This window comes from Zonotrichia albicollis, chromosome 14, assembly GCF_047830755.1.
Source record: "Zonotrichia albicollis isolate bZonAlb1 chromosome 14, bZonAlb1.hap1, whole genome shotgun sequence".
Lineage (NCBI taxonomy): Eukaryota > Metazoa > Chordata > Aves > Passeriformes > Passerellidae > Zonotrichia > Zonotrichia albicollis.
Window position 1 is genome coordinate 11,218,547 of NC_133832.1, and position 25,856 is coordinate 11,244,402.

The 25,856-nt window shown below is 38.6% G+C and overlaps 1 protein-coding gene across 7 annotated transcripts in view; it reads left to right on the top strand.

Annotated features, from left to right (window-relative positions):
- The first annotated feature begins 3,059 nt into the window (after positions 1 to 3,059).
- THOC2 (THO complex subunit 2) overlaps positions 3,060 to 25,856 on the top strand; it is a 47,797-nt gene continuing 25,000 nt past the window's right edge. For 5 of the 7 annotated variants that reach the window (XR_012582543.1, XR_012582544.1, XR_012582545.1 and 2 more), the window contains exons 1-16: positions 3,060 to 3,273; positions 9,000 to 9,055; positions 10,236 to 10,327; positions 11,459 to 11,510; positions 12,958 to 13,028; positions 13,676 to 13,797; positions 14,528 to 14,661; positions 15,763 to 15,929; positions 16,649 to 16,741; positions 19,029 to 19,184; positions 22,107 to 22,279; positions 22,401 to 22,596; positions 23,778 to 23,819; positions 24,503 to 24,544; positions 25,528 to 25,658; positions 25,745 to 25,846. Coding sequence is in view for 4 of the 7 variants with exons in the window: in XM_074551272.1 (XP_074407373.1) it covers positions 3,212 to 3,273; positions 9,000 to 9,055; positions 10,236 to 10,327; positions 11,459 to 11,510; positions 12,958 to 13,028; positions 13,676 to 13,797; positions 14,528 to 14,661; positions 15,763 to 15,929; positions 16,649 to 16,741; positions 19,029 to 19,184; positions 22,107 to 22,279; positions 22,401 to 22,596; positions 23,778 to 23,819; positions 24,503 to 24,544; positions 25,528 to 25,658; positions 25,745 to 25,846 (1,691 nt within the window). In the remaining 3 variants the exon portion in view is untranslated. The remainder of the gene's footprint in view (positions 3,274 to 8,999; positions 9,056 to 10,235; positions 10,328 to 11,458; positions 11,511 to 12,957; positions 13,029 to 13,675; positions 13,798 to 14,527; positions 14,662 to 15,762; positions 15,930 to 16,648; positions 16,742 to 19,028; positions 19,185 to 22,106; positions 22,280 to 22,400; positions 22,597 to 23,777; positions 23,820 to 24,502; positions 24,545 to 25,527; positions 25,659 to 25,744; positions 25,847 to 25,856) is intronic. The other 2 variants (XM_074551274.1, XM_074551275.1) reach the window with 1 other exon arrangement.

A 25,856-nucleotide genomic window follows, 5' to 3' on the forward strand; every position in this document is an offset into this window, starting at 1 on the left:
CTGCATGTTTCCATATGTATGCCCTGACAGGAGAAAAGAGACAGAGAGGAGAAAAGAGGAATGCTGTGGTTAACAAACATGTCCTTTTAACTGATCACTTTGGTCATTAATTATCCCCACATCCTGTTGATGGTGTCTGAGTTTTATATATGTGGGCAACTCAACATGACCATCCAAATCTTAACAGAGTAAGTTTATTAAATGTTTTATATTGCTGTAGAAACTTAAAAAATATATTCTTCACATGTCAAAGGCAGATGTATTTAACTAAGGATCCTCCAACCTTGAACTCACACAAATTATCTGAAAGAGATGCAGCAGCAGAACAGAGAGCAATGGACAGAGAGCAGAATAAAGTTGTGCCTTGCCACATGAATTCCATGGAACTGGTTAATAAAGAGGAAATGAGCTGCTGGATGTTTTATTTCTTTTGCTTTTGTACATTGCCAGCTCTCCCAATGGATGTCTGTAGTATTTATTTAGAAAACCAAGAATAAATACATTTTTATAAGATCCAATTACCGCTGATATTTTTCTAGCTATGTATTTGCTGGATAATGTACTACATCCTTGAAAACCTTGTATTCACTGTTCAGTTAAATAACTTCCTGCTGCTATCCAGCTGTTACCATAGTGGTGACAAAGGCATTTCCTTTAATGCAGCTGGGACAAAGCCTTCAGAGTACTTCTTTATTCAGGCAGGAAGCACAGTAGGTGACTTAAGACTGTGCTGTGACATATCCTGCCTTTGCAGGCATCATTCTTCCTTCTTTTCAAAATTTTATTTTATTCCATTATTTAGAAAGGTAAATGTCAACTTGTAGAAATAACAGAAAGAAACACAAAATTGTCGTGGCTTTTAACAAGGTTCTCTGACTCATTTATACAAATCTTAGGATGCCCAGGATGTTTTTTCTAGCACACAAAAGCCTCATGAAAAGATGAAGAATAAACTATAAAGGCTGTTATGGCACTAAAATATAAGTCTTATTTCTTAACCTACGAATTCTTCACAATTCAGCTAACATCAGGTGGTACTGAGAAACTCATTTCACTATATAAAGATGTCCACCACAAAAGCAAGGATAAGTCAAAACTGAATATGATTTTATAGCCTGGAACAAAGTCTACTTACTCTGTGTCAAAAATATATTATTCTGAGGAGGAATTGGTACATACTTATTTTAAAAATATTTTGCTTTGCCTACATTACTTCATTAAAATGCATGACTGTCTATGTTTTAGAGCTTGTATGTCATATACGTAATTAATATTAATAAAGTAGAGTATATTTTATATAAATTCTACCACTAAATGTTTTGTATAGTACCATAGAAATACTGTGGACTCTTCTCAGAGTAATTTTAAAACTGGTTCTGTCACGTGTGTTTCTACAATGCATGTACTATTGTCATTTAACCTGTTGGTCCTGCAATGACTCGATGGCTTTATTCTACTGCATTTCTCCATGACTGTCTCTTCCTCTTGATCATGAAGGCAAAATCTCAAATTTTTACATTCAGACCTTACCTAGCTATTCCTACATACATCCTTGCATCTAATATATTTTGCTAGATTCTTGTTTTCTGTTTATGTGTCTGTTAGGCTTATATTCTAAATAGACTTATTGCATTTGCTTATAACACCCTCTCATGTTATTCCTCAGGCCTGCAATTCTGTGCCTCTTATCATCCACACATATGTTTTAAATATATTTATTGAATTTTTCTTTTTAAAATAACCTATCATAAATAAATTAGGCATTAGTAAACTGAGTGTATCTTCTATCACACTGCATATGGTATGCCTGGAATGTGGTCTGTATCTAATTAAAAATGTAAGTATGAGAAGCAGAGAATCTGCTGCCTTAGCTACTTGTGTTAGTGCAGAGTTTAGGGCTGTAAGGGATTCCCTTGCTGAAAGTGTTGTTCATAGGGCCCAAGAGCAGCAGCATCCAGCACAACATACAGCTTGTGGGAACTGGCTGAGAATGAGAATTGAAACAACACTGTTCTCTCTCTCAGGCAGAGTTATGTAGATTTGCTGAAAGGCCAGCATTTCTGAACAGAGCTATTAGCGAGTGGAAAGCTTTACACCAAGGGCTGGCAAACTTCAGTTCCGATTCACTTCAGTGTGAACAGAGCACAAGGCAGCGAGCACAGCAGGGCTGGTACCGACACAGGCACAGGGGCACCGAGGCCTCACCTTCAGATTTCATTTCAATTTCCCCGTTTTCTGAAGTTCCATCGCATTTGTGAAACAATTTACACTACTAGAGGAGTAGAGGAGGAAGCGTTCACAAGACTGAGAAGGTAGGTGACTTGAGAGGAAAGAGAAATGTCTGAAAAGACTAAAAACATGCGCTGCCCGACGAAATAGAGTATTTTAACCCTAATGTCCCAATTAGCAACTGAAGGGAACACAGATCAGCTTGCGGAAACTTAATGGAGACAAGGGATATGTAACAAAATAGGCACAGGCATGAGGGGTGACACGTGGAATACGGCATCCATACAACTGTTTGTCCTAAGTGCTCGTATCGTAACGACCATTTAAACGTGTCACAGCAAATTTTACACAAATCCTTTTTTAGCCGCTTATTTATTCAAACGCTTTACCGTTCTGTCCACGGTACTCGGGCAGGGGATGCCTCAAGCACACGCGCAAGACTCCGCGACCGCAACGCACATGCGCACACGCGCCCCGCTGTACTAACGCACACGCCACACGCGGAGCGCCCCGCCCCACGCCTCTGGCGCGCACACCGCGGCTCCAACGCGGGCGCGCACACACACACCACCACATGGCTCTAACGCGCGAGCACACGCGCACACACTACCAGACAGTCTAACGCGTGCGCGCACAGACACCACCACACAGCTCTGACACACACCCCGCCACACGGCTCTAGCGCGCGCGCACGCACGCACACCACCACACACCTCTGCCACGCACGCGCACGGTGCCCTACGCCCCCGGGACTTCAGTGCGCACGCGCAGGAGGCACGGCGCCCCGCCCCGCCCCTCCCCGCTGTTGTAACGCACACGCGCGGCCGTGGCACCGCCTCGCGGCCCCCGCGCGCAGGCGCAGTCCACACCGCCGCCTCCCCGCACAGCGCGGCCGCGTCCCGCGGTTTCTCGCGGCCCGTCCGTCCCCTCTGACCCGGCGCCGCCGCTGCTCCATCCGGGCCCTCGGCGCTGCACGGGGAAGATGGCGGCGCTGCTCCCGGCCGAGTGGATAAAGAACTGGGAGAAAGGCGGCAAGAGCGAGTTGTGAGTGCGGGGCCTCGCCGTGGGGAGGGATGGGCGCTGCGGCCTGCGGGAGGGGGGAGAGGGCGCCCGGGCCTCGCCAGCTCGGGGAGCCTGGGGGGCGGCGGGGAGGATGGCGGTCGGGACTCCGTCCTTGCTGCTGGGCGTAGGGTCGAAGCAATGGTCGGGATGAGGGCCTGGGCCGCCCTCCCGTCCGCTTCGGCCGGGTGCTGCCGCCCTCCGCCGACGCTGGGCCGCCGTAGCTGGGCCCGGCTTTCCCGGCGCCCCGAGCGCCCCCTTCCAGCTTCGGGGCCGGGTTTGTCGGGGGTCGGACTCATCTTCAGCCGCCCCCCGCGGTAATACGGACCCTGAAGCGCTCCTGTGTCGCTGCCTCTACCGTACTGACCCTTCTGGCAGAGGCCCCAGGCCGCGTTCCCACTTTTTTACCGATTCTGATAGGACTGGCCCCGTATTATTTGACCCAGGCAAAATATGATCAGGTATTCACGCTTGTTCTATCCCACAAAGTAACCTTTGTGCACGGAGGGGTCCGGTTGCAACCTCTCAAATTAATCCAGGTGTACCAAGAGCTTTCCATTTTGGGCCTGTGTCTGTTTTAAGCCATTTTAATGTGACAGGTTCACTGAACGTTGTGTTTCAGGAGTACAGCTGTTCAAGAGATATTTCACCGGTTTGGTCATTTCATGTTTCTCTGTTAGTTTAAACAGGAGTGTTCTCTGCACTAACTATATGTTTTTATGTGCACTTATTTTAATTCTTCCATGTGCTTCTATTTTTTGTTGTGAGTAACAACAAAACTTCAAATGTTGCTGTTTCAAATATGGGTGTTGCAGGAATCACTTAGAGAAACACTTCTTGATAATCACACACTTTATTATTTTCTTTTGTTCGTGTTTTCTGAATGGTTGTGCAGATTTGCCAATGACTCTTCCTTGTGCATGAGGGAAACGGCAGTGGGTTGGAGATTAGAGAATGTAGAGAATCCTGCACAAGACACTGTTATTTCCAGAGCCACCATTTTGTAGTGAAGGGGCCCCCTTTATGGCCATGTAATTTTTGGTTTGACTTATGCTGGAACCATTATTGTGTTAATGCACAAGCTGAACGCGTTGAGAGGCCGTGTGGAGTTTGCAAGAGAGCAGACATTTCCTGGCTGATCACAGAATGGCAACTGCACTGTGTTTGTTGGGTTCTCAGCACTCTGAGCTTTGGAAGAGACAGCTTACCTGGCTTTGGACCATGAGAAAACCTTCTAGGATTCTTCTCTCCCCTCGGAGCAGTGCTTCTTAAACAGGATGGGAACAGAGTGTTCATCTGCCATGGGACCAATAAAACAAAATGATTAGCTGGATTCCTGTGTTGGTGGTACTTGCACTTCATTTGGGAGACTGCTTAAATGACGTTCCAGGCATGACTTACAGAGCAGTTTGCAGATGAGGCCATATGCTTTAAAAGAAGTATAATTGTGTCTGGATAGCAGTTGTCAGGTTTTGCAGTGGTAGCTTTATAAATTTGAGGAATATACATGAGCTTATTTTCTAGAATCTAAGGTGTATACCTGTAGACAATATTTAGAGAACTTATTAGGAAGCCAGTTTTATTGGGAGGGTCTTCAGTGCCTAATTTCTTTTTTCTTTTTCCAAAACTTCCTATCCCCTGACTAATTAGAGGAGAACAGAGCTAGGCTGCTATCATTTCAGAATGAAACACATGAAATGTTTTTAAGCATTAAAGTAAAAAGGGAGTAAATGTAACACTACTTATTTTTATTGAATTATTTGTCTAATACTAGTATGCCCAAGAATAAAAATTAGGTCTAGTCCTAAGTTCACTCTTGGTCTTTGTGGTTCAAAGTGAGGCCAACTCATTGTAATGATGTTAGAAAAGTGGAGAGGGGAAGGGTGCTGCAGAATGGCAAAACTGACATTACTAGCAAATAGAAGAATTACAAAAATTTAGAAGATTTTTGGTAGGCATTTTAAGGAGATAAAACCCCTTCATAATTACTAGGAAAGATGAGTTCTTATGGTAAAAGTATTTACTTGCTGGAGCATGAAATGGCTTACATGATCTGGCTAGATCAGTTGAGATAGTATTTTGGCAGTAGTAGATACCTAAATGAAAACACATTTCTGTGTTCTGGGGGAAGAGAGAAGAAAATAAAATTGAGAGAAGAAAATGGTTTGTTTTAACTTGGCATTTCAGTTTCTACTGGGATTAATAATGGCTGCTTAAGATAATTGCTCTGGGTTTTTTGTTTTGTTGGGTTTTTTGTTGTTGTTTTTGGTGGTGTTTTTTTTTTTTTGAATGGTGTGATTTTTTTGATAGTGTGATCAATTTGTCATGATTTAACAGTATTATCCAGAAAGCAGAAGGTAAGGATTTTGTATGTCTTGAGAGTGTCATAATGTTAGTTAGTAATGCAGTGGTGACCGTTTGCTTCTAAGACATTGTTCAGAGAAATTGGTCAAAACTGTACAAGCTTGGAATTTAATTAATCAAGCTACTCATTTGTAATAGTATCTAATAAAAATACATAAATGTGGTAGTTTCAAGTGTATGTAGCTGCCAAAACTACATTGGTCAGGATGTGGTCATCTTACGTGTCACTTTTTTGTTCAGATCCTCCTCTATCTAAGTACACTTTACTAAATAATGTTCATTTGTTTGCTACTGGCAGATGCTGGTGTGCAGATGAAGTTGGAGTCTGAGGGTGGCCATTTATGCTGCTCCTTGTAGACCTTCTTGTGTGTGCTGTCTTTGTAGGAAAATTGTTGTGTTTTCCACAGCAAGATGCTGGTGTGTGCCTGCAGCCCACATGGACACTCCTAACACACACAGTAACTGGTACCCTGTTCTGTGAGAGATCAGCACAGCAAGGAGCCTTTAGTGTAGGCCTCAGGATAAACTGAAGAATTTAACATTGTGTGGATGTGAAATGTTGAGACTCGATCTTTCAGGCCCTCCCAGCTTGTTTGTTACGTTAGCCCAGCACTGTAACATTGCTCACAGGTGAGGGGCTGGGAATCAGCCCGAGAGTTGGGTGAGGCTGAGCCATCCTGACTGCAAAGTGCAATAGATTGTACTTTATCTCAGCTGAAGAACTACCTGCATCAGTGAAGTTATGCATATATTAAGTGCTGGCAGGCACATGCACTTTGTGATAATTACTGCTTTAATCCCCGTGTGGGAGTGGAATGGAGGTTGTAGGACGTGGTGTATGACTTGGGAGGTCTCAGTTCTGCTGCTGCCTCTGCCGTGCAGGCTTGTTCACGCTGCTTCAGAATTGGTGTTCTCAGCAAATCTATCCCATCACAGTCCAAAATAAATTCAATTTTGAAACTGTGGTTTTCAAAAGTGATTGTGTGTTATTTTAAAAATATTTTTGACAGTTTTACTTTCAGATGAAGAGATGTAGGTTTTAGTAGAGCAGGGAAGTTCTCCAGCCTAAGCTGGCAGCAATGAGCTACCAGGTCAGAGCAGGAAGTCAAATGAACACTGACCAGATTCTGTCTGGTGAAGGTGCAGCTGTTTTGATTTTCATTTCATGCACTCAGGTGAGACTAGATGAACTCATCTCTCAGCTTGTTGTTACTGGAAGGGAGGAGACTGCCTTGCCTTCAGTCACCAGGGTGCCTCTGTGGCCTCCTGGGAAGTGCTCCAACCTGCAGAAGTGGCTGGAGACCTGGGTTTGGACCAGTTTTCTGCCAGGTTTGTCAGGTGCACTGATGTAACTGATGGGAGGGCTGAAAGTGCTGCTGAGAAGGGAGGAAGTGTTCCTGAACGTGTCCCATTTCTGCAGGAACACACCAGTAAATCAGTGCAGCTGCACTGCCTGGCAGCACCTACAACAAAGGTGGTCTTGCTTTGAGGGAATGCCTCTAGAAAAGAATAGAATCATAATAGAATCATATAAAGAAATACTTCTGCCTTTCTTCTTTTTAACTCCAGTTTAATAATTCAGGGGGTTTTCATTGCAAATATTAAGCATGTTGTCTTGCAGATCATCTTAAGAGTTTTTTGCTATATTGATCAAACAGATTTGTGTCTTAAAGTATGTGGTGTTGTTAATACTATTTTGATACTGCTGGAAAGGGAGTGGGAAGGGCTTGAAGCTCTGATTTTGCATTAAGGTGTACTTTAAAGAACTCATCAATCCAAGCAGACAGGGTTGTTGCTCTTGTAACCTGGTTGAGGATACCATCTTAGGACATAGGGGCCAAAGTGTCTGTCTCAGAAATTTTTTTTGGCATCTGATGTTTCACTTTACTGTTATTTGTATAGAGAATTTAGAAATGAGTGCTTATAGGGCACCTTCTTTATGAAGAAGTAATTAAAATTTAACAAAATTGATTTTTATTGAATTGATATACTTTTTTGGGACAGCTGGGGGAAGAAATCTATTCTTTAAAAAATGTTAACTTACCATTAATGAAAAATAAAATACCTATTCCCCTGTTTTACTGTCTCTATTCTAGTTATTTCCAAATATATTACATTCTCTCCAATAGTGTTTAGGACGTTTTGGCCATACTTTTGCTTTTTGTTGAGGTTCTATGTTTCTCCTGATTGTTATGTGTGAAACTCCCTAGTTTCCTGTTGTCTGAAGGGTGTGTATACCTTATATTTGCTAATTATAATCCGCTGATTGCTGGAACAGCTGTTTAGTCTTGCTAGAGAAGTGATAATCTATATAGGATGCAAATAGAATGAGTAATGGATTGCTACAGAACTATTTTTTACTGTTATTTTTCATGATGAGCCTCTGTAACAATTGCACATAACTGCCTTGTTTGAGACAGCTTAAAATGGCTCCCACAGCAAACTGTAGCCTTGCCATCTTATGTAGGACTGAGACATAGCTCTGATACCCTCCTCACTTTCTGCACGTGAAAGATACTTTGAAAAATATGTGAACTTCTGGTTGAAAATGTGCAAATGTGACAAAAATTCTTCAAATATTCCCTGGTGTCTGTTAGGATAAAGATAAATCACTACCTTTGTTAAACACTGCCACTTTTAAATAGGAAACTGCTTTTGAAACCTCTTGCTGGGGTGACCGTACTGGTAGAGAAGAGGGAAGATCCTTGTATCTTGGAAACATGCCCCTTTCCAAGCTGTCAGGGTAGTGGAGAAGCATTTCTTTTCTAACACAGAGAACTCTGGATTTCTCTCCTGCACCGTGTGCACAGCACTCTGAGTGCTTTTTGCATGTGGCTCTTTGGGTAGGGGAGCCCTGGCAGCAGCCAGTCACAATGCAACACGACAGGTTTCTGCTTCCTAGAGTGGATTTTTGAGAGACTAGAATAAAGAAAAACTGTCTTACTCTTGGTGAAACATTGCATGAGGAAATCATGCACATATGTTAATGTTAAAAGCAGGAGTTAGAATTACTATAACTCTGGTAGTTTTCAATGAGAAGCATTTCCTCATTGGATAACGCCAGTCGATTATTGCTAGGACTTCCTTGCCTCATGTTCTTACTTTTCTCAAGGAAATACAATGTTAGGAAAAATATTTATATGTGTATGAGATCTATTGGGAGTCTTGTGTTTCTTTGCTGTAAGTTCTCTGAATTAGGGTTTATTTTGGAGAAATTCAAATGTCATTATCCATTTAAACCACCAAATCTAAAGCTGCTTTAGCCAGAGCATCAACGAAAAAAGAACCCCAAAACGTTTGTATCCTAATATCTAATGATTGTTTTTAAAACATTTGTTTTATTTTAGTGTGCAGCTGTGTCGTGCTCTCAGTGAAAACAAAAATCATGATGTGGGTTTCAGAGGTAAGCTGTTTGTTTGCTGGTTTTAGTTAAATAGAAAGCAAGCCTGGAAACAGTTGATTATGGTACCTTTGCATGTGTGTGATTGGAGTGTTCATGTATTGTGACCATTAGTGGGTGCTGAAGGTGAATACTACAAATACAAACTTCCACTGCCAGAATTGCTTTCAGACATCCAGGGGTTTTTTTTGGCAGGATTGTCCAATATTTGATTTATGCCATAGAAAATGGAATTCCATTTTGCAACCTCAACACAAAACTAGATTTTATTTTAAAAGTTAAATATCTGAACCCTAAGTGTGCAAGTGTGAAATTATCCTATCTGTGTTAAAAAGAAATTGTTTTAATTTACCCACAGTGGTCTGTAGTCACCACCTTACTGACTGCATGATTTAAGGCATTCAGATCTGTGTAACTTGTTATTGAGTATAGTTTATTGAGCAAACCATGTGGTGAAAGTGCAAGGTGAAAACATGGGGGTTTGTCATTATTCATATAGTAAAACCACAACATTTTTGTGTATTATTTAAGAACCTTACAGGTTTCTCACAGCTGATTTTACAACCACTATGTTTACATTTTGCAAGGTTGTTCTCAACTGGAATACCTCTGTTTAGTGCTTCAGCTTATTGCAAGCATTTTTAAGGTTACATTCTTGAGTTATAGGAGACTTTCCTTAGAAAAATGAAGAAATAATCCTTATCAAACATTTTTTCTCCAATTAAATTTTACTTTCTCCTAGAGGAGTGGTTTTTGAGAGCTTATCTGTAATGAGACATGGCTAGGAAAGTACTGTAATGTTTTCTATGTGTGTATATTATGATAATATTATAATATGTCTGTATAATATGGCATTGATGAGAATTAGAAGGTAAGGATGTCTTTGTTAAGTCACCTATCAAGACTCAGGTTTCTGTATGCAGGATGGTAATTTTTCTTCCCATTTTACTGTTATTCCATGGACTCTCCAGAGAAAGTGGATCATCGCTCACTTTATGCTTGTGTGAAATCTTAGATTTTGATGATCAGTTTTAATCTATTAGCAATAACAAAGTAATCCCCTTTACTGGTGAGGAAAACATATCTCCTTTACTTGTGTGATGTCTGCAGCATTACTGTAAACATTGCTTTAACACAGAGGATTAGCTAATATGTTCCTTTGTCATCTCTTGTCTTTCAACAGATATTCAGCAGGCTTTGTATGAGCTTGCTTACCACGTTGTCAGAGGAAACTTAAAGCATGATCAAGCTTCTAATGTTCTTGGTGATGTCATAGTAAGTATATATTTGTAACAATTACATACTTAATAAAATCTTTCTTATAAAGCCCAGATGACATCCAAGCAGGAAAGTATTCGAGATTTTTCTTTGATATATCTAAAAGTCATTCTTATCAAATTCTTTATTTGTGTACACGTGATATTTATGTAGACTGGCAGGGTTTCATTTTTTCACAGTGAGGAATAGATATTTCAGCATAAATTAAAAGTTAAGTCACTTTTGAAGGGCACATGAAGACTGAAGTTGTTAATAAATAAGTTAATAAATGCTAGAAACAAATGTCACTTGCACATGCAGCACATCTGTGATGCCACCTTCTGGTTTTTATAACAGTGTGACAGTGTTCCATTTTATTGTTGGAATGTCTAAGTTCTGTGATGGCCCTTGAAATAATGCACTGGACTTACTTTTTGTTTGAAAAAGACTTTTCTTAAAATGCTTTGAATAAGTGGAGAAAGTAAGGAAGAGAGTAATTTCTTCTAAACTACCATGCTTACAAATATCAGTTTCTTAAGATAGTGAACTAGGAAAAAATACATTGAAAATCTTTTAGAAATTATTTCTTAATTTTGCTAAGTTGCTGTTTTGAGATGTGTATGGAACATTAAGGAAAAATGTGTTGCAATAATCTAGTGTAATCTTTCTGGTTTTTTTGAACTTGAGCATTGATGTTGAGGGAAGGCAAGGCTGTAGGGCACCTTGCTGTTGGGGTGGCATGAGAAATGTTGGATCTTTGGTTGCCATAGGAAATCAGAATCTGTTTGGTGTGTGAGAAACTGCAGGTCACTTTCTGAGCTCCTGCTCCTCACACAGCAACAAAGAGCCTTGAGCCAAGGAGGTGGAGGGACTAACGAGGGGGTTTGGCCCTGGTCACAAAACACACTTAAATTGCATGTCAAGGTTACAGGGTGTCACTACATATCAATAGTTAGTTCAGCACTTACATTAGATATTAGTCACTAATTAAACACCTGCATTATTCATTTCAATTATTAATAATATAAATAATATGCATGACTAATTTATCTAAACTTTATGCTGATGCATTATTTTATATAATGCAAACATTTTCGAAGCTTGCATATTGGAATTTCTGTGTTCATTAAACGGGATCTTGTTCCCTAGGAATTCCGAGAAGACATGCCTTCTATCCTAGCTGATGTGTTCTGCATATTAGGTAAGTTGGGGTCCCTTCCTTTCAGCATTGCAACCCATTTGGAGAAATTCAAGTTTTGTGTACCTGCTTGTTGACTTCTTCAGGAAATTTCATTAAATCTGTAAAGCATGATTCCTCTTTACAAAGCATCTGTTGATGCTTCCTCAGTGTATCTGTACTTCACTTGTTAATGTCTTTTCATTCTGCTTTGTTCTGTTATAGTTTCCAGAAGTTTGCCTATTAAAGGCAGTGGAAGTTGATCTGCCAAGAATAGTTAAAGGAGCTAGCTTGTAAGAGTGCTGGATGTTTGATTAGAAGACTTAAATTAGCTGCTTCTTGAACTACAGGAATAACTGAAACTAGTGTATCTATCTGGCTTTTCTATTTATATTTCTTTTCCCTCTTTCCTTTAAGTTAGTGTGTAGCCAAATGCTTTCACTAGTAGCAGAGAATAGTGTGGCTAAGGAGCTGGGTTTGAACTTGGCAGCAAAGGACATTTGACAATTTCTTGCTTGTTTCCTCTAACCCCTTTTTTACTCTAATCAGTATTTGCTACTATCAGGATTTTTTTCCCAGCTGTGTTTCAATATATGAGAATTTTGATTTGTCCACTCATCCACATACACTGGAAAAACTTTTAATGCAGCTTGTTCTTTGGCTGAGAGTCTTGGCTGCTGAGGTCCAGGCTGGTCTGACTGGTCTGTTGCTTCCACTTCTACCCTGCTACAGTCACTGGTTTTCAGTCTCTTTAGGGCCTTCTTTCTGACATCCTTGTTGCTGATGTTTCCTCTGTGGGTATGTGTGGTGGGGTTTCTTGTTGGTTTGTTTGTTGTAAAGCCTGTCTTGCATTCTGTTAGGGAGTTGTCTACTCCTTGTGCAGCTCCTTACTTCCTATCATGATGTGCTTTTCTAAAACTGCTTTAGAAGGTTTGCTTCCCTGGCCAGTGTTCCATGGCCTGTCTACCCACAGGAGGGAATTGCTTTCAGTAGTTGACAATACAGAAGGCATTAATGGTAATAGAGAACCACAGCTGGTAAGAGGCTGCAGGCAGACAGTAAATGGTAGTTCTCTGAAGCCACAGGGAAAAAGATGAGAACATTACCTTAAGGCCAGGGTCATGCAGTTCTCTTCACTGGTTCATATTTCTGATTTTGTGCTTACTATTGATCTTTAATGCTTGCCATAAACATTATTGCAACAAAGAGAATGGCAAGAAAAATTACTGCAGCATTCCTCTGGTTTCTGTTTTACCTTTTCATGAGACTTGTGGATGAGTGAGAATTGTCATCAGGGTATTACGTGAGCCCCATGGGGGATGAGTGGGTGGGAAGTGGCAAGAAACTGCCATGCTATCAATAAGTTCCTTTGCCTTGTGTTATCATTAGTATTTATCAGAATAGTTCCTAAAAGAAGAAACTCTCAAAATTTCACAAGTAAAAATTGCTTTCTGCCCATCTTCTTTTGTAGATATTGAAACAAGTTGTTTAGAAGAAAAAAATAAGAGGGATCATTTTACACAACTGGTATTGGCCTGTTTGGTAAGTTATACCTGGAAAAATTGCATGTCAAAATTTGACAAGGAAAATAAGAGTGTTGAAACTTGATTTGATTTTTCTCCAGATAAGACTGTAAGAGTGTTTTCCAAATGCCCAAATAATTTAAAAATTCATCTCCAAAGTGTTGTGATAGAAGAGTACAGTACAGCTCCCTCTTGAGTTCACTAAAGAGTTTTGAGAGAACTTAAATTTTTCTACCTGCAGGTTTACCAGAAATTTTTCTTCTGAGTTGCACTTCTTTATGTAATGTCCTCTTGTGTTTAGAAGTAACATCCCTAAATGCATGGGATAAGCTTGATTTGTAGCAAAGTTCAGCATATGAAAATAAGACTTATTAAAAAATAATCTTTGTAAATATGCAGTTCTTGGTAGTAATGTTCCTGGATGCTATGCAGTTTAACTAGCAGTTAGACTCTAGGACTTTGGGGTGCTCTTGTATATAAAATCTACCACTGTAAAATTCCAGTTTCAGTTAATAGTGTGTCAGCTTTGTCAGCTTCTGTGTTTGAAGCAAAATGCAAACTTTTTTCTGTTGTAGTCAGAAAGCACATGTAGCATAAAGTAATAATTGTATGATTTCTTGGTCTTTGTAAGTGACAAAGTTGGTGTGTGCTTTTGGTGTTTTTCAGTATCTTGTATCTGACACTGTCCTAAAGGAGCGTTTAGATCCAGAGACACTGGAGTCATTGGGACTCATCAAGCAGTCTCAACAGTTCAATCAAAAATCTGTTAAAATAAAGACAAAACTATTGTAAGTCTTGGGGCAAGGGTTGTCTGGGGAGTGGATGGGGAAGGGCAATGATGATTAGTCTGGTAACAATGTTTTCTACCAAGTGCTCAGTTTTCTTTGGGAAATATATTTTGTTGCATTTTAACTTGCCATTGACAGAAGAATTGTTTGCCCTTAGTTTTCAAACTCTTGAGAAGTATAAAATCTTTCTCATGTTATCTATGGGTTTTGCTACAGGGATTCCATATGCAGATATATGAATTTACAAAATATAACTAAATTAATTATTGCTCTTGCATCAGTTAAGAATAGGTTTTGTTTTCATAAGTAGGCAAACAGAGTTATTTTAGTTTGGGCAGCACAGATTGTTTTTTTGGTGTATGTTTGGTTTCTGTCTCTGCATCCAATGTTTGTGTCAAAGAACATCACATGAAACAAGAATAGATTCTTAAACATGGACTGCCACAGAGCAGTTCTCCAGAGTAGTGTGTAGAACAAGCTTTCCTGTTAAGTGTAAGTCTGATCTTTTTAATTGTCTGCATTTGAAATAAGAGCTGGATTTGTTTGGAGAGTGCATGCTACCTTACAGGTATTCATATACTGCATTTAATAACTTTTGCAACAGCACAGGTTAATAAGTTCTTAAAAATGTGTTCAGAATTAGCATTTTGTGTAACAAATTGCTAAGAGCATAAGTAAGCTTCACTGGATGCATATTACACAACAGTATTTAATTTCTCTTTATTTGCAGTTATAAGCAACAGAAGTTTAATTTGCTAAGAGAAGAGAATGAAGGTTATGCAAAGCTTATTGCAGAATTGGGTCAAGACTTATCTGGAAATATCACTAGTGATTTAATCCTTGAAAATATCAAATCTTTAATAGGTAAGGAATTTATTGAAAGAATATGAGCATTGGTTTTCCTGTATCATCTTATGACTACATAAAGTAGATCAGCTTGGATAGAATTATGATATCTTTCAGTTCCTATTTCTCTGGAAAAATGAATTTTGGGAGTGTTGTGTAGGTACACTTAACTTAAAATACTGAATTTATGGTGTAGCCTTAGATATGCATGCTGTGATTTTAACATCTTTTGAAGATATGCTTGTCAGGCAGATTGGAGCATAACAAAGTAATGCTTTTTGCTATTGAATATATCAGTTCAGTGCATGAGCATTCTTTTATTCTTGAAGATACTGAATGAGTGATTCCTTGTGAAGAGAAATGAGAAGTAGTAAATGTTTTTCCTTTACCTAGTTCTTTTAGTGGTTTTTTCATATTTCTAAGTTGAGTGATGAAACAGGAAATACCTGTAATTACCCTTGTTTTAAACTTTTTTTGAACAAAGAATTCTTTACAATATATTGATGTTTGCACATCAATATATTGTAAAGAATATATTCTTTAAGTGCCTATCTTATATGGTACCACTGCAGTAATGGGCAAAAGGCTGTGCTGCCATTTTATAAAAAAAAATGCTTGCTCCCCTTCAAATAAAGAAACTCTGTTCTTCTCTGCTGGCCATAATGGTGAATTGACAGGGCAGGACCATCAGGAGGTTCAGGGTGTAGCTCAAACCAGAACAGCTTTTGGGCTGTAAAATAATGACTAGCTGGCTGATTGGTGTGACTGAATAAATGTGTGTGGCAGCACAAGAGGAGGAGCAGCAGCCCATGCCTTTTGCTGGCCCTGTGGTGTTGGTGAGGTCAGGTTTTTAACTATTAAATGTTCTCTTTAAGTTGTTAATTTCTATTTTTGCTGTAATCTGGGTTGGAAGTCCTGTTTAATATTTTTGTGTAGTTCAATATTCTACAAATCACAATGATCTCTGCGGTGTTTATAGATGATCCAGATTATTTTGCTACTGATAAGTCAGGCTCAAGTTTAACTGCAGAGAATTAATTTTAAAAGTTAATGGATTTCTGTTATCGAAACAGAGTGAAGATGAAAATTAAGCTTTTCTGCTCTGTTCTTCTCCACTAGGATGTTTCAATCTTGATCCTAATAGAGTTTTGGATATCATCCTAGAAGTCTATGAGTGCAGGCCTGAGTATGATGATTTCTTTGTACCACTGATAGAGTCTTACATGTACATGTGTGAACCTCAAACTCTATGCCATATCCTTGGGTTCAAATTCAAATTTTATCAGGTAATGTATTTCCATTATTCATTCTTGGGTTTTGTGGTTGGTGGTTGAATTGCAGTCAGTAAGAACAGATTTTCTGCAGTTGTTTGGTTTTTGTTTTGTCTTTTCTTTGGGTTTTTTGTTGCTTGTTTGATTTGGGGGTTTTTGGTTTTTTGTTGTTTGGTTGGTCTTTTTGGTTTTTTTTTTTTCACATAGAAATTAGTTTTTAAGTTGTAAAATTCTGGTATTAAAAGCAATAATTTCATTATTTGAGTGGGAGTCTCTTACCATATTTTACAGGAGAATGCTTAATATTCTCTTAAAAGAGCTGAAAACAATCTTGGTACCTTCCACTTCAACTTGTAGAGTTATGTAAGGGCTGGCATGAACAAAGAGAGTGTGCATTTTAAACAGGACTTAGCCCCAGGAGTGAGGAGCATATTTGCAGGGAATCATGGTTGATACTTGATAAAATACTCAGGGTTTTTTTTTTAAATGCATAGTTAGGAATTGCATACAAGAACTATAGGGTGTGAAGGTAAAGGTTTTGTTTCTGAAAGTACTCAATGTGTATTACAGTAAAGTCTAGTGACTTGGAAGTGATAGCTGTTAAATAACATGGTAACAAGGAGAACTGTGGGTTAATATGTTTCATCTGAACAGAAATTGAGTGGTTTCTATTTTATACTTTTCTGCTGTGGTCTGATTACTTTTTTCTTATATTTGGATGTTGTCCATTTTAGGATCCAAGTGGTGAGACCCCTTCCTCCTTATACAGAGTTGCTGCTGTCCTTTTGCAACATAATCTCATAGACTTGGAAGATCTTTATGTTCATGTAAGTAACAGTACTACTCTGCTAGATGCCAAAACTAAGGACATTTTAGAAAAACAAAATCAGAGACTTTATCGTATTTCTAATTTTTTGAGTTCATGATATTCTGTGTAATACCTGTAGGTGTACAATATTTAGTGACTCTTAAAATTTTCAGTGCTTTCTTTATGCCACATATTCAAATAAGCACACATTGAAGTATAAATGCTGATAAACTTTATTTGAATTATCTGTGTAACGTCCTCCAGATTTTCTACCTTCTGGCAGAGTAGGAAGTTGGAGGTAAATGCCTGAGTAGCCTTCCTTAAAAATTAGAGCTATCAAGTTCTACTTTACAAGATCAGTTTTTGAGAAAAGTGCTAGGACAATCAGCTCTAACATTGTTCTAGTTTAATAGTAGGGTTATTTTTTAAAAATGCTTGCAGGTTCCTGAATAGGCCTCTCAGGCTCTACAGGAATACTGACCTACATTTTTTAGGCTGAAAGAAGGAAATGAACTTAGGTGTTCACATATAATCAGAGACTTAGTTCTTTATAAACCAACATTCCAGTTTGGTGAATAGTTAACAGACTGTTGTAGCTATCAAATTATTTTACATTATATAAGAATTTTTAATTTCAGAATATCCATGGATAGTCTTAAGAAATTAAAGATTCACCTCTTCCACTGAAATCAAGGAAAGAGTTATAGTTGCATCTGTGGAAGGTTTGGAATGTAGTCCTGCCATTAATTTGTGTGGCATTTCCTAGCCTTAGTCACAATCTGATCAATACTGACTTGCCAATAACTGTCCCTGGCTTCACAGGAGTATTTTGGCTGAAAATGTGTTGGGTGGAGCAAGAGTAGGAGTGCATGTCTCAGATAATTGGTGTGGAGTGAGGAATGTGTGGTGATAAAGCTTGTTTTCAAGAGAATGTTTGTAAGCTTACAGAACATGCTCAGACTTGGGGTTACAGTTACTGTGCAATCTCAGCTCAGACCTGTGCAGGTGTGGGCATGTTTCATTCCAGTCTCAGGTTCAAGGGTCCCTGCAGTCATTTCCAGTGTTCACCTGCATGGTGGTGATTCTCTGTCTCATTCCAGGGTCTCTCTGCCAGTCTGTCTCTGCATGTTTGACCTGGTGTATTTTTTAAAATCTCTTCTCAGTTCAGGCTTAATTTAACTTGCTATGGAAGTTTCTATTGAATAGCATGTAGGTGTTGAGTCTGGAGGGGTGTTCATTGTGTGGCTCCCACAGGAGAGCACTGCCAGGATTATCACTCATATTTAGAATGTTCTCCCCACCTCTGCCCTCCCTGCCCTTCCAAGCCTGTAAAAACTGTTCCCAGTCAGTCTGTGTATACACACAGCCATGCAGAATGCTTGGCATCCTGAAGATACAATTTACCCATTGAAATTCCACACTAGCTGCTTCTCGGTGAAGCTTATTTCTGTGAAATGCAGGAGTTCTTTCCTCCTTCAATGATCAGTTTGAGCAAAGAAAAACCAATAAAAATCTTCTCTGGTTAAAACCATTAGAAGAAGAGAAAAGTGCATTGAAGAGGTCATGACTCTGCAGTAAGTTGATTACTTACTTGCAGGGAAAGTGTCATCTTGGTTTCAGGAGCTAAATTGAAGTTTGGCTTTGTCAGAAATGGAGTTTTTCTTTTGTCTCACAACTTGACCTTTTAATCCCTGAGTGTAGGTTTATATTCCTCACCCTGATTATTCTTAAGTACAAGACTGTGCTGAGGTTTTCTACATATCAGGTACTTTATTTAAGATGGTTTTTAAAGAACATATATAACGTGTGTTTAATTCACATTGCTCATAAATAAAAAATTATGTACACTTTTTGAATGTTATTTCTTTAAAATATTGTGTAATGAGAGTGTGTTGCTAAGTAGGTTACCTGGTTTTCCTTGGTGATTAAATTTTTCTTCCCTTTAGATCAGCAATATTTTGGATATTCACTTAGGTTGAAGGCACTGAGTTGCGTTAATGTTATCATGAATTATGTATATAATTGTCACCATATAGCTGGATGGTAAGCTGGAGGGCAAGGGGGACTCAGACAACAAATGGTTGTGAAGAAGTAGAATGGTATTATTTCTCATGAGTCCTTGATTTCAGAATGGTCTGCTATTAGTGTAATTCCCAGTTTGGGATGATGGCAGCAAGGAAAAGAAACTGGTACCCTGAAACACTGTCAGATTAGTAACAAGAAAGGCCAAAGTTCTTCTCCAAGCTCAGGTGATCCACAGCAGGAATTGTCACTTCAATTTTGAGATATAATATTCTGTTTTTCAGCTTCTACCAGGGGATAATGCCATCATTGAGGAACACAAGCGAGAGATAGTGGAAGCTAAACAAATTGTCAGAAAACTTACCATGGTTGTCTTATCATCTGAAAAGACTGAAGAAAAAGAGAAAGAAAAGGAAAAAGAGGAGGAGAAAACAGAAAAGGTGACTGAGTAGCTTTCTTTTCAGTAACAGTATTTGAATTACATAAAATAATTGTTTTAGAAACATATTTATTTACAAAGCAGTTACGTGCTTCTTGGATGGCTTGTATTAGTCTTCCAGCCACACTTCTGATATATTGAATGTGCAAAAATGCATGGTTTGGGGTTTGTTCTGGATTTCTGTACATGAAATATTCTTGGTTCTATGGCTAATTGAATTCTTGCTTCCCTTTTTGTTGTATTGGCTCCATTAAGTATGCCCCAGCATTTATTCACTTCACAGCCTTTAACAACTGCACTTCTAGGATTTGTGATAGTGTAATCCTAGTTGATTTCATAAAAATAAGGATGTTAATTCTCTCAGTCAAGAATTGGGACATAAAGAATTGCCAGACTAAGGAATGTTGGTGTAATTATCCTGCATTGTAGAAAAAGCTTATAACTGAGGATTTCTACTTGTAACTGCTCACTATGCTTTCTTTTAAGCCTGTATCTCCATATGTGTAAATTTAACTCTTCATTTAAGTTCCTACCAAGTCAGATTTATGTTGCACTAGGTCTAATTTGATTTAGTGTGTCCAAGCCTTATTTAAGAAACAAAGTTATTTGATCTCTTAGAGGCTCTTCTGTTATCATCATTATTTGAGTGCTTAAGTGCTTCTTAAACACTGTATTTAAAACGAAAAAGAAAAATAAATGCTTGATACATGCATTTTTAAGTTGCATGCTGGAGTGAGGGGAGGGATCCATCAGTCTTAGTGGTGTCTGTTCTTGAATTTCTGTATCCAGCTGTATTCCTTATCAATCTGGTTTGTCTACCTATTCCTACATCTTCTACACCACCTTGATTCTGGTAATCTCTGACCTTCCTTTCTCCTTTCATTTTTCTTTCCTGGCTTGAAAAATCTAATTCCATTTTCTTCCCTCAGGCCCCTGATACAGTTGTTGCCCTCTGACTCTCAGCTGCAGCACAGCTGCTGCCAATTTCTTTCACTCACTGGAAATTTCTGATCCCCTCCCTTTTGCTTACAGCACATTGCTTTGGCCCACCTTCTCTGCTGTCAGAGGGGGCTGCCCAGAATTTTCTGAAGTGTGCTTGTCACCTTCTTCTGATGGAAAAATAAACTCTTGATGGGACGTGGGGAGTGTAGCAAGGAATGTCAGAGGAATTGCATTGCAAGTCATGTCAGAGGAGTTAAGACAGCTTTCATGACTAAGCTTTAGAATTAAGAACTAGGGAATTTTAAGCTTTAGCAGAAACTGTAGCATTTTTCTGAAGGATTAAAATGACAAAGTCTGTGCCTGTGTGATGGGAAAATTAAGAGCTGTACTTAACAGAAACCAATTTCTATGACTGCACACATTGTTATGCAATGCATGCTGTTTCTTAGAAGCTTGTTTCTGTGTTAAAAGTATTTTTGTATGTGCTTAGCTGTGCATTTCGTGGCAGTTAGGGGAGTAACTACATGTGAAAGGTGTGGGTAGCCCAAGTTTAGGCACATTGTATCCAGCACATCATTTAATGTATTGCCTTTGATACAGTATCATGGAATAAATGCCTGCTTAAGGAAAGCAGCGTTTAAAAAGTATTGACCTGACTCTTTTTTAGATCCACAACAGGCTTATTCTGTGTGGTTAAAATTCATTATTATCTAATGACTCTAATATGGATAATTTAGTCTTGACAAATGTGCTGCCTGCTTTTGCCTTTGAAGGTGCATTTGCCATAAGTGTGTGAAAGGACATGCAGACAGGTCAGTGTGGGCAGCAGGAATGGGTTTGACAGCAGTTCCAGACTGACCCCTCTGTGCCAGACATGTCTTGGCTTTCGGAGAGCTCATGTCAGAACATGCTTACCCAAAAGTCAAGCAGCATGTGAGCTCCATAAGTTCAGCATGAATAGAGACCTGACTTGGTTTTGCTGTACATTTTACCACATGCTGTGCTGTTTTCTGTTTTCAAAACTATCAGAAAAATACTTGCCATTGTTAAAGCTTTAAAAGGGGAAAAAACCCTACTAAAACCATGCAAACTGTAGAAGCAAAGGAGTGTCTGTTTTGTAAGTAATTATTGTTCTTGTCAGTCTGCCTTTTCTGCTTGTGTGGTTTAAATAAAATTATATTTTGCTTTAAAATAATAAAAGCATTTTGTCCTAGACTTGTAGTCTTCCTTCCCTGGGTGTAAACATCATCATGGGCTTGTTGTTACTTACAGCTAGTTTTCCTTACTGTCAGTCACTTAGGAATAGACTTTTACCTTGGGGGCCAGGGAAAATCAATTTATAACAAAATCTGTCAATACCATGCCCCTGAAAAACTGCTTCAAGGCAAGACCTTAATTTTAGAGTCCTGTTTCCTCTTATGCCTGTATTGCAATGGGAATTTTGGAAAAACTTTGTGTAGACTTGCACTCAAGTCCAGAGTCTCCTAGAATAGGTGCTAATGTGAAACTTACTGTACAGGCACACTAGGATGGAGAAAGGGTTTGAGTGTGGCTTAGCTTTTTTTTTAATTCTAATCTGCTTTTGCAAGAGAAGTTTGTGCTTATAAACTCAGAAAAACACACAGCATAAAGGATTCTCAGGTGCTTGCATTGTTCTTAAAATGTCCTGTAAGGAAATAATAAGCTGCAATAGATTGTGTCAGTTTGAAAAATACGTGATCACACATACATCAGACAACTTTATAAATTTGTTTCATTTTTAACTTTTTCTTTGATCTGGATGTTAAATTCTACATGGATTGGTTTATAACTTCTTTTGAGGTTTTCTTACTGTCTAAATGTCTAGCTGAATTTTATTTTGCCTATGTTTTTATTACACGGTTGATATACAAGGCTTTTTTCTCTAGCTGTGGATTGCAGCTGCTTAAGGAGAAGTATTAAAGAGACTTTATGAACACACTTTTTCTTTATTATCTTCCAGCCTCCTGATAATCAAAAACTTGGTTTATTGGAAGCCTTATTAAAAATTGGTGATTGGCACCATGCCCAAAGCATTATGGACCAGATGCCTCCGTTTTACTCCACCTCGCACAAGCCGATCGCCATCGCGCTGTGCCAGCTCGTCCACGTCACCATTGAGCCTCTGTACCGCAGGTAGGGCACAGCCACGATGCTGCTGCTGCACAGGGGAAAAATAGCTTCTTTACAGCCTGATTAGAAATACATTTCCAAAGTTTTCTATTTCATATGGAATGCTGCACGTTTTGTTTTTCAGAGTTGGTGTACCTAAAGGAGCTAAAGGGTCACCAATTTCCTCTTTGCCAAACAAGAGAGCACCAAAACAAGCAGAGAGCTTTGAGGAATTGAGAAAGGAAGTGTTCAACATGCTTTGTTACCTTGGTCCTCATCTGTCCCACGATCCCATTTTATTTGCAAAAGTGGTGCGCCTTGGAAAAGCATTTATGAAAGAGGTTGGTGTGACTCAACAGCTGGTCAAAACATGAAAAGTACCAATTACTCTGATGTCAAAAAATGCTTGTCTTGCCAATTGTGTGATATTCTAATGCTAAAACAGAGGGTCTTGACTAAGGACAAACTTGGAGAATCTTACTTTAATTTTGGATCAATTATATGATCTATAAACATCTTTATGAGCAACTTAAGGCACTTTAGATTTGTAACCACTGATATTTAGTGATAGCTAATTTCCTATTATGGTATTCATATTTTAAAGTATTATCTGTGTGTGTATAATTAAAAAACCCAACAGACACATGGTACTGATCTCTCGAAGTTGTTCTACATTATTGCAGCAACAATGTAATCAGCAAGGATTGATAACCTAATACACGTGCAGTACAAATAATTTCAGCTTTCTGTTCCAGCTGTTAGGTTACTTGGGGGAAACAGGGGATGTTGCATCCTTTTACTACTTTTTTTCCCCCTGTTCTGCCTAGTTAAAATGCTGCTGGTATTGATCTTGTGTCAGTGACAAATCTTTAGATGCTGCTAAGGATGAGTTTGATGTGGAAATCACTTCAAGTTGCCAACTTCAGAAATTAACTGATCTCTTGAGATGGGTTACTGTCTTTTGACCATGTGTGTCTATTTTGTTCAAAATAGCAGATTTTGTCAAGAGATTTTATTCTTGTTAGGTTCCAAGATGCCGTGATAGGGTTAGAGACCTACAATAACTTTGGTTCCCATGTAGTCTTTGTAATAAAATCAGAGAACCTTCAACTATTTCCCTACTTCCATATTTCTGTATAATTTCTTGGCATCTTCTCATCCAGAATGGTAAGATTTCCCAGTGGTAAATACTCTGGTTTCATAGTACACTCATTTCTTGCTGGCCAGTGAGAAGACTGATATCACTTCAGTGGTAACTGCACTGTCAGTGCAAAATAGCTATGTTGGAAATTATAATTTTAAGGTACTAATGCATTTTATTGCTGTCAGCAGACTATTAGGACTACTTTGTAATTGAAGTATTGCAGGTTTGTGAGAAAGCCCTGTTTCTGAGGATATGTACACTGGAATGGAGATTACGTGGTTATAGGAATCTCTTGTGCAGGTTTACTGTAAATATTCTTATATGACAGTTTAATGTATTTCTGACAAGAATGAGCAACATTTTAGCTATTTGCTCTAGGTTGGAACTGTGAAGAAATTCGTCAGTGACAGAGTGGTTAAGGTAACATAGGGAAAGTTATTTTTAATGCATTGTTGCCATCAGCATGTTCTAGTTGTGAAATTACATTTAACACGCAGTAGAAATACTTGTAACTGAAGGTAATTTGACTCTAAGTTAACCCATATAGTAGTTAGTTAGACTACTAACACTGCACTGCAGCTTTCATGCTAAAGTGTACCTTTAAAATAATTGTGCACTTACTGGTGTGATAGCTTAATATGCTTTTCATGGTGAGTGGAGCAAGCAGAGAGAAAAAGTAATTTAATAACAAAGACTAAAAGCTTAAGAGGGTGTTAGAGAGGAAGATGGGGGAGATAATCTATGGCTGTTGGTAACTGCATTGGAAATCCTCAGATTTTTTTAGGTAGAAGGTGGATGCTTAGGCAATTTTTTTCCTCTCCAGTAGGAAAATACTGTATTTCACATGTAATAGCAAGTTTCCTTGTAGCTCTAGTTGTTACTTCTTTTTGGACAAAATTGTACAAACCCCCTCTAAGTAAGGAATGTGTTTCATCCATGCATTTGAATTTCTATTTAAAAATACTTTAATGCTGGCAGATATGGCAGATTAAACATTTAAGAGATGCTTGGCCCTTCAGGTTTATGCTTGTGCTGAGATAGCTCTTTTCTGAAGCTCTGTTACATTAACTGTGCTACAATTAACGTGGTTGTCTTTGTTATAGTTTCAGTCTGATGGGAGCAAACAGGAAGATAAAGAGAAAATGGTGAGTTTTGGAGGAAAGTGTTTTTGTGCAAGATTGTAATGCTGACCAAATCTGCATTTTACTTCTTATTTGCTTGGAATCAGCTGGAAATCCTCCAGCTATTTATTCTATAAATACACCTTGTGGTGGGGAAAAGCATAGAGAAAAGACAAATTGGAAGTAAGAGAGGACTTTATTGGTACAATGATTTTTTTCTTTAATTGCTTAATTTATTACTTCAAAATTTTCTAATTTATTATCAGTATTGTTCACAATGAAATCCAAGTGTTCAGTAGAAATCTAACTTGGAAAACAAGTGTTTGATTTTTTTTAAATGAACAAATGGGTTTTCAGTATGAAGTTTTTGCAGTTTTCTTTGTTACTTGTTCCTCTTTCTCACTTATCCTGATTTCCTGAATAATTGCCAAGAAAATCCCTTCTGGGTTTTGTGTTTTGTTTTGGTTGTTTTTCACTGCTGCTATAGTTATTCTAAAATAGCTCAGCAGAAAAGAGGACTGTTTAAGAAAGGTTGAGGGTGGTAGGATACTGAAAACATGGTAATTGGAAATATGTCTTGCAAACGTGTATAACGCCTTTGGGCTTTTATCTGAAATTTTGAAAATTGAAGTAAAGGTGGGGAATACCTCAATATATTGAAAGCTGTTGACGAAATGAATTTTTTCCTGTGTTGCACTTCATGCAAATCCATACAATATCTTTTTTTAATGGTTCATTTGATTCAAAAATGAATGCAACCTGCTGAAGATTTCAGCAGCTTTGTTCTAGTATCTTATATAGGCAGATATGATATTGGCAGTAAATTATTGACTGGATGATTTATGATGGGAGATATTGCAAGATACTATTTAGATTTTTGTTCTGGAAGTCTTAATCTTGTAGTGTATTTTCTTAAAATCAAATTTTCCATTTGTGCATCTGCACACTGCATGTCTAACACTGCTTCTGAGGCACATCCTGATGGTTTCCTTTTGTCTTTATCCCAGGAAACACTGTTCAGCTGTTTGTTGAGCATTACTGATCAAGTCTTGCTTCCATCTCTTTCCTTGATGGACTGCAATGCATGCATGTCTGAGGAATTGTGGGGGATGTTCAAAACCTTTCCATACCAGTACCGGTGAGTGGAATGATTTGTTTCCATCCTTTGGAATGTGCTGCTGAATTGTCAGTTCTGAAATTCCTTTTCCTGTGAAACATTTCCAGGTACCGCCTCTATGGGCAATGGAAGAATGAAACGTACAACAGTCACCCTCTGCTTGTGAAGGTTAAAGCCCAAACCATAGATAGAGCCAAATACATCATGAAGTAAGTAGTC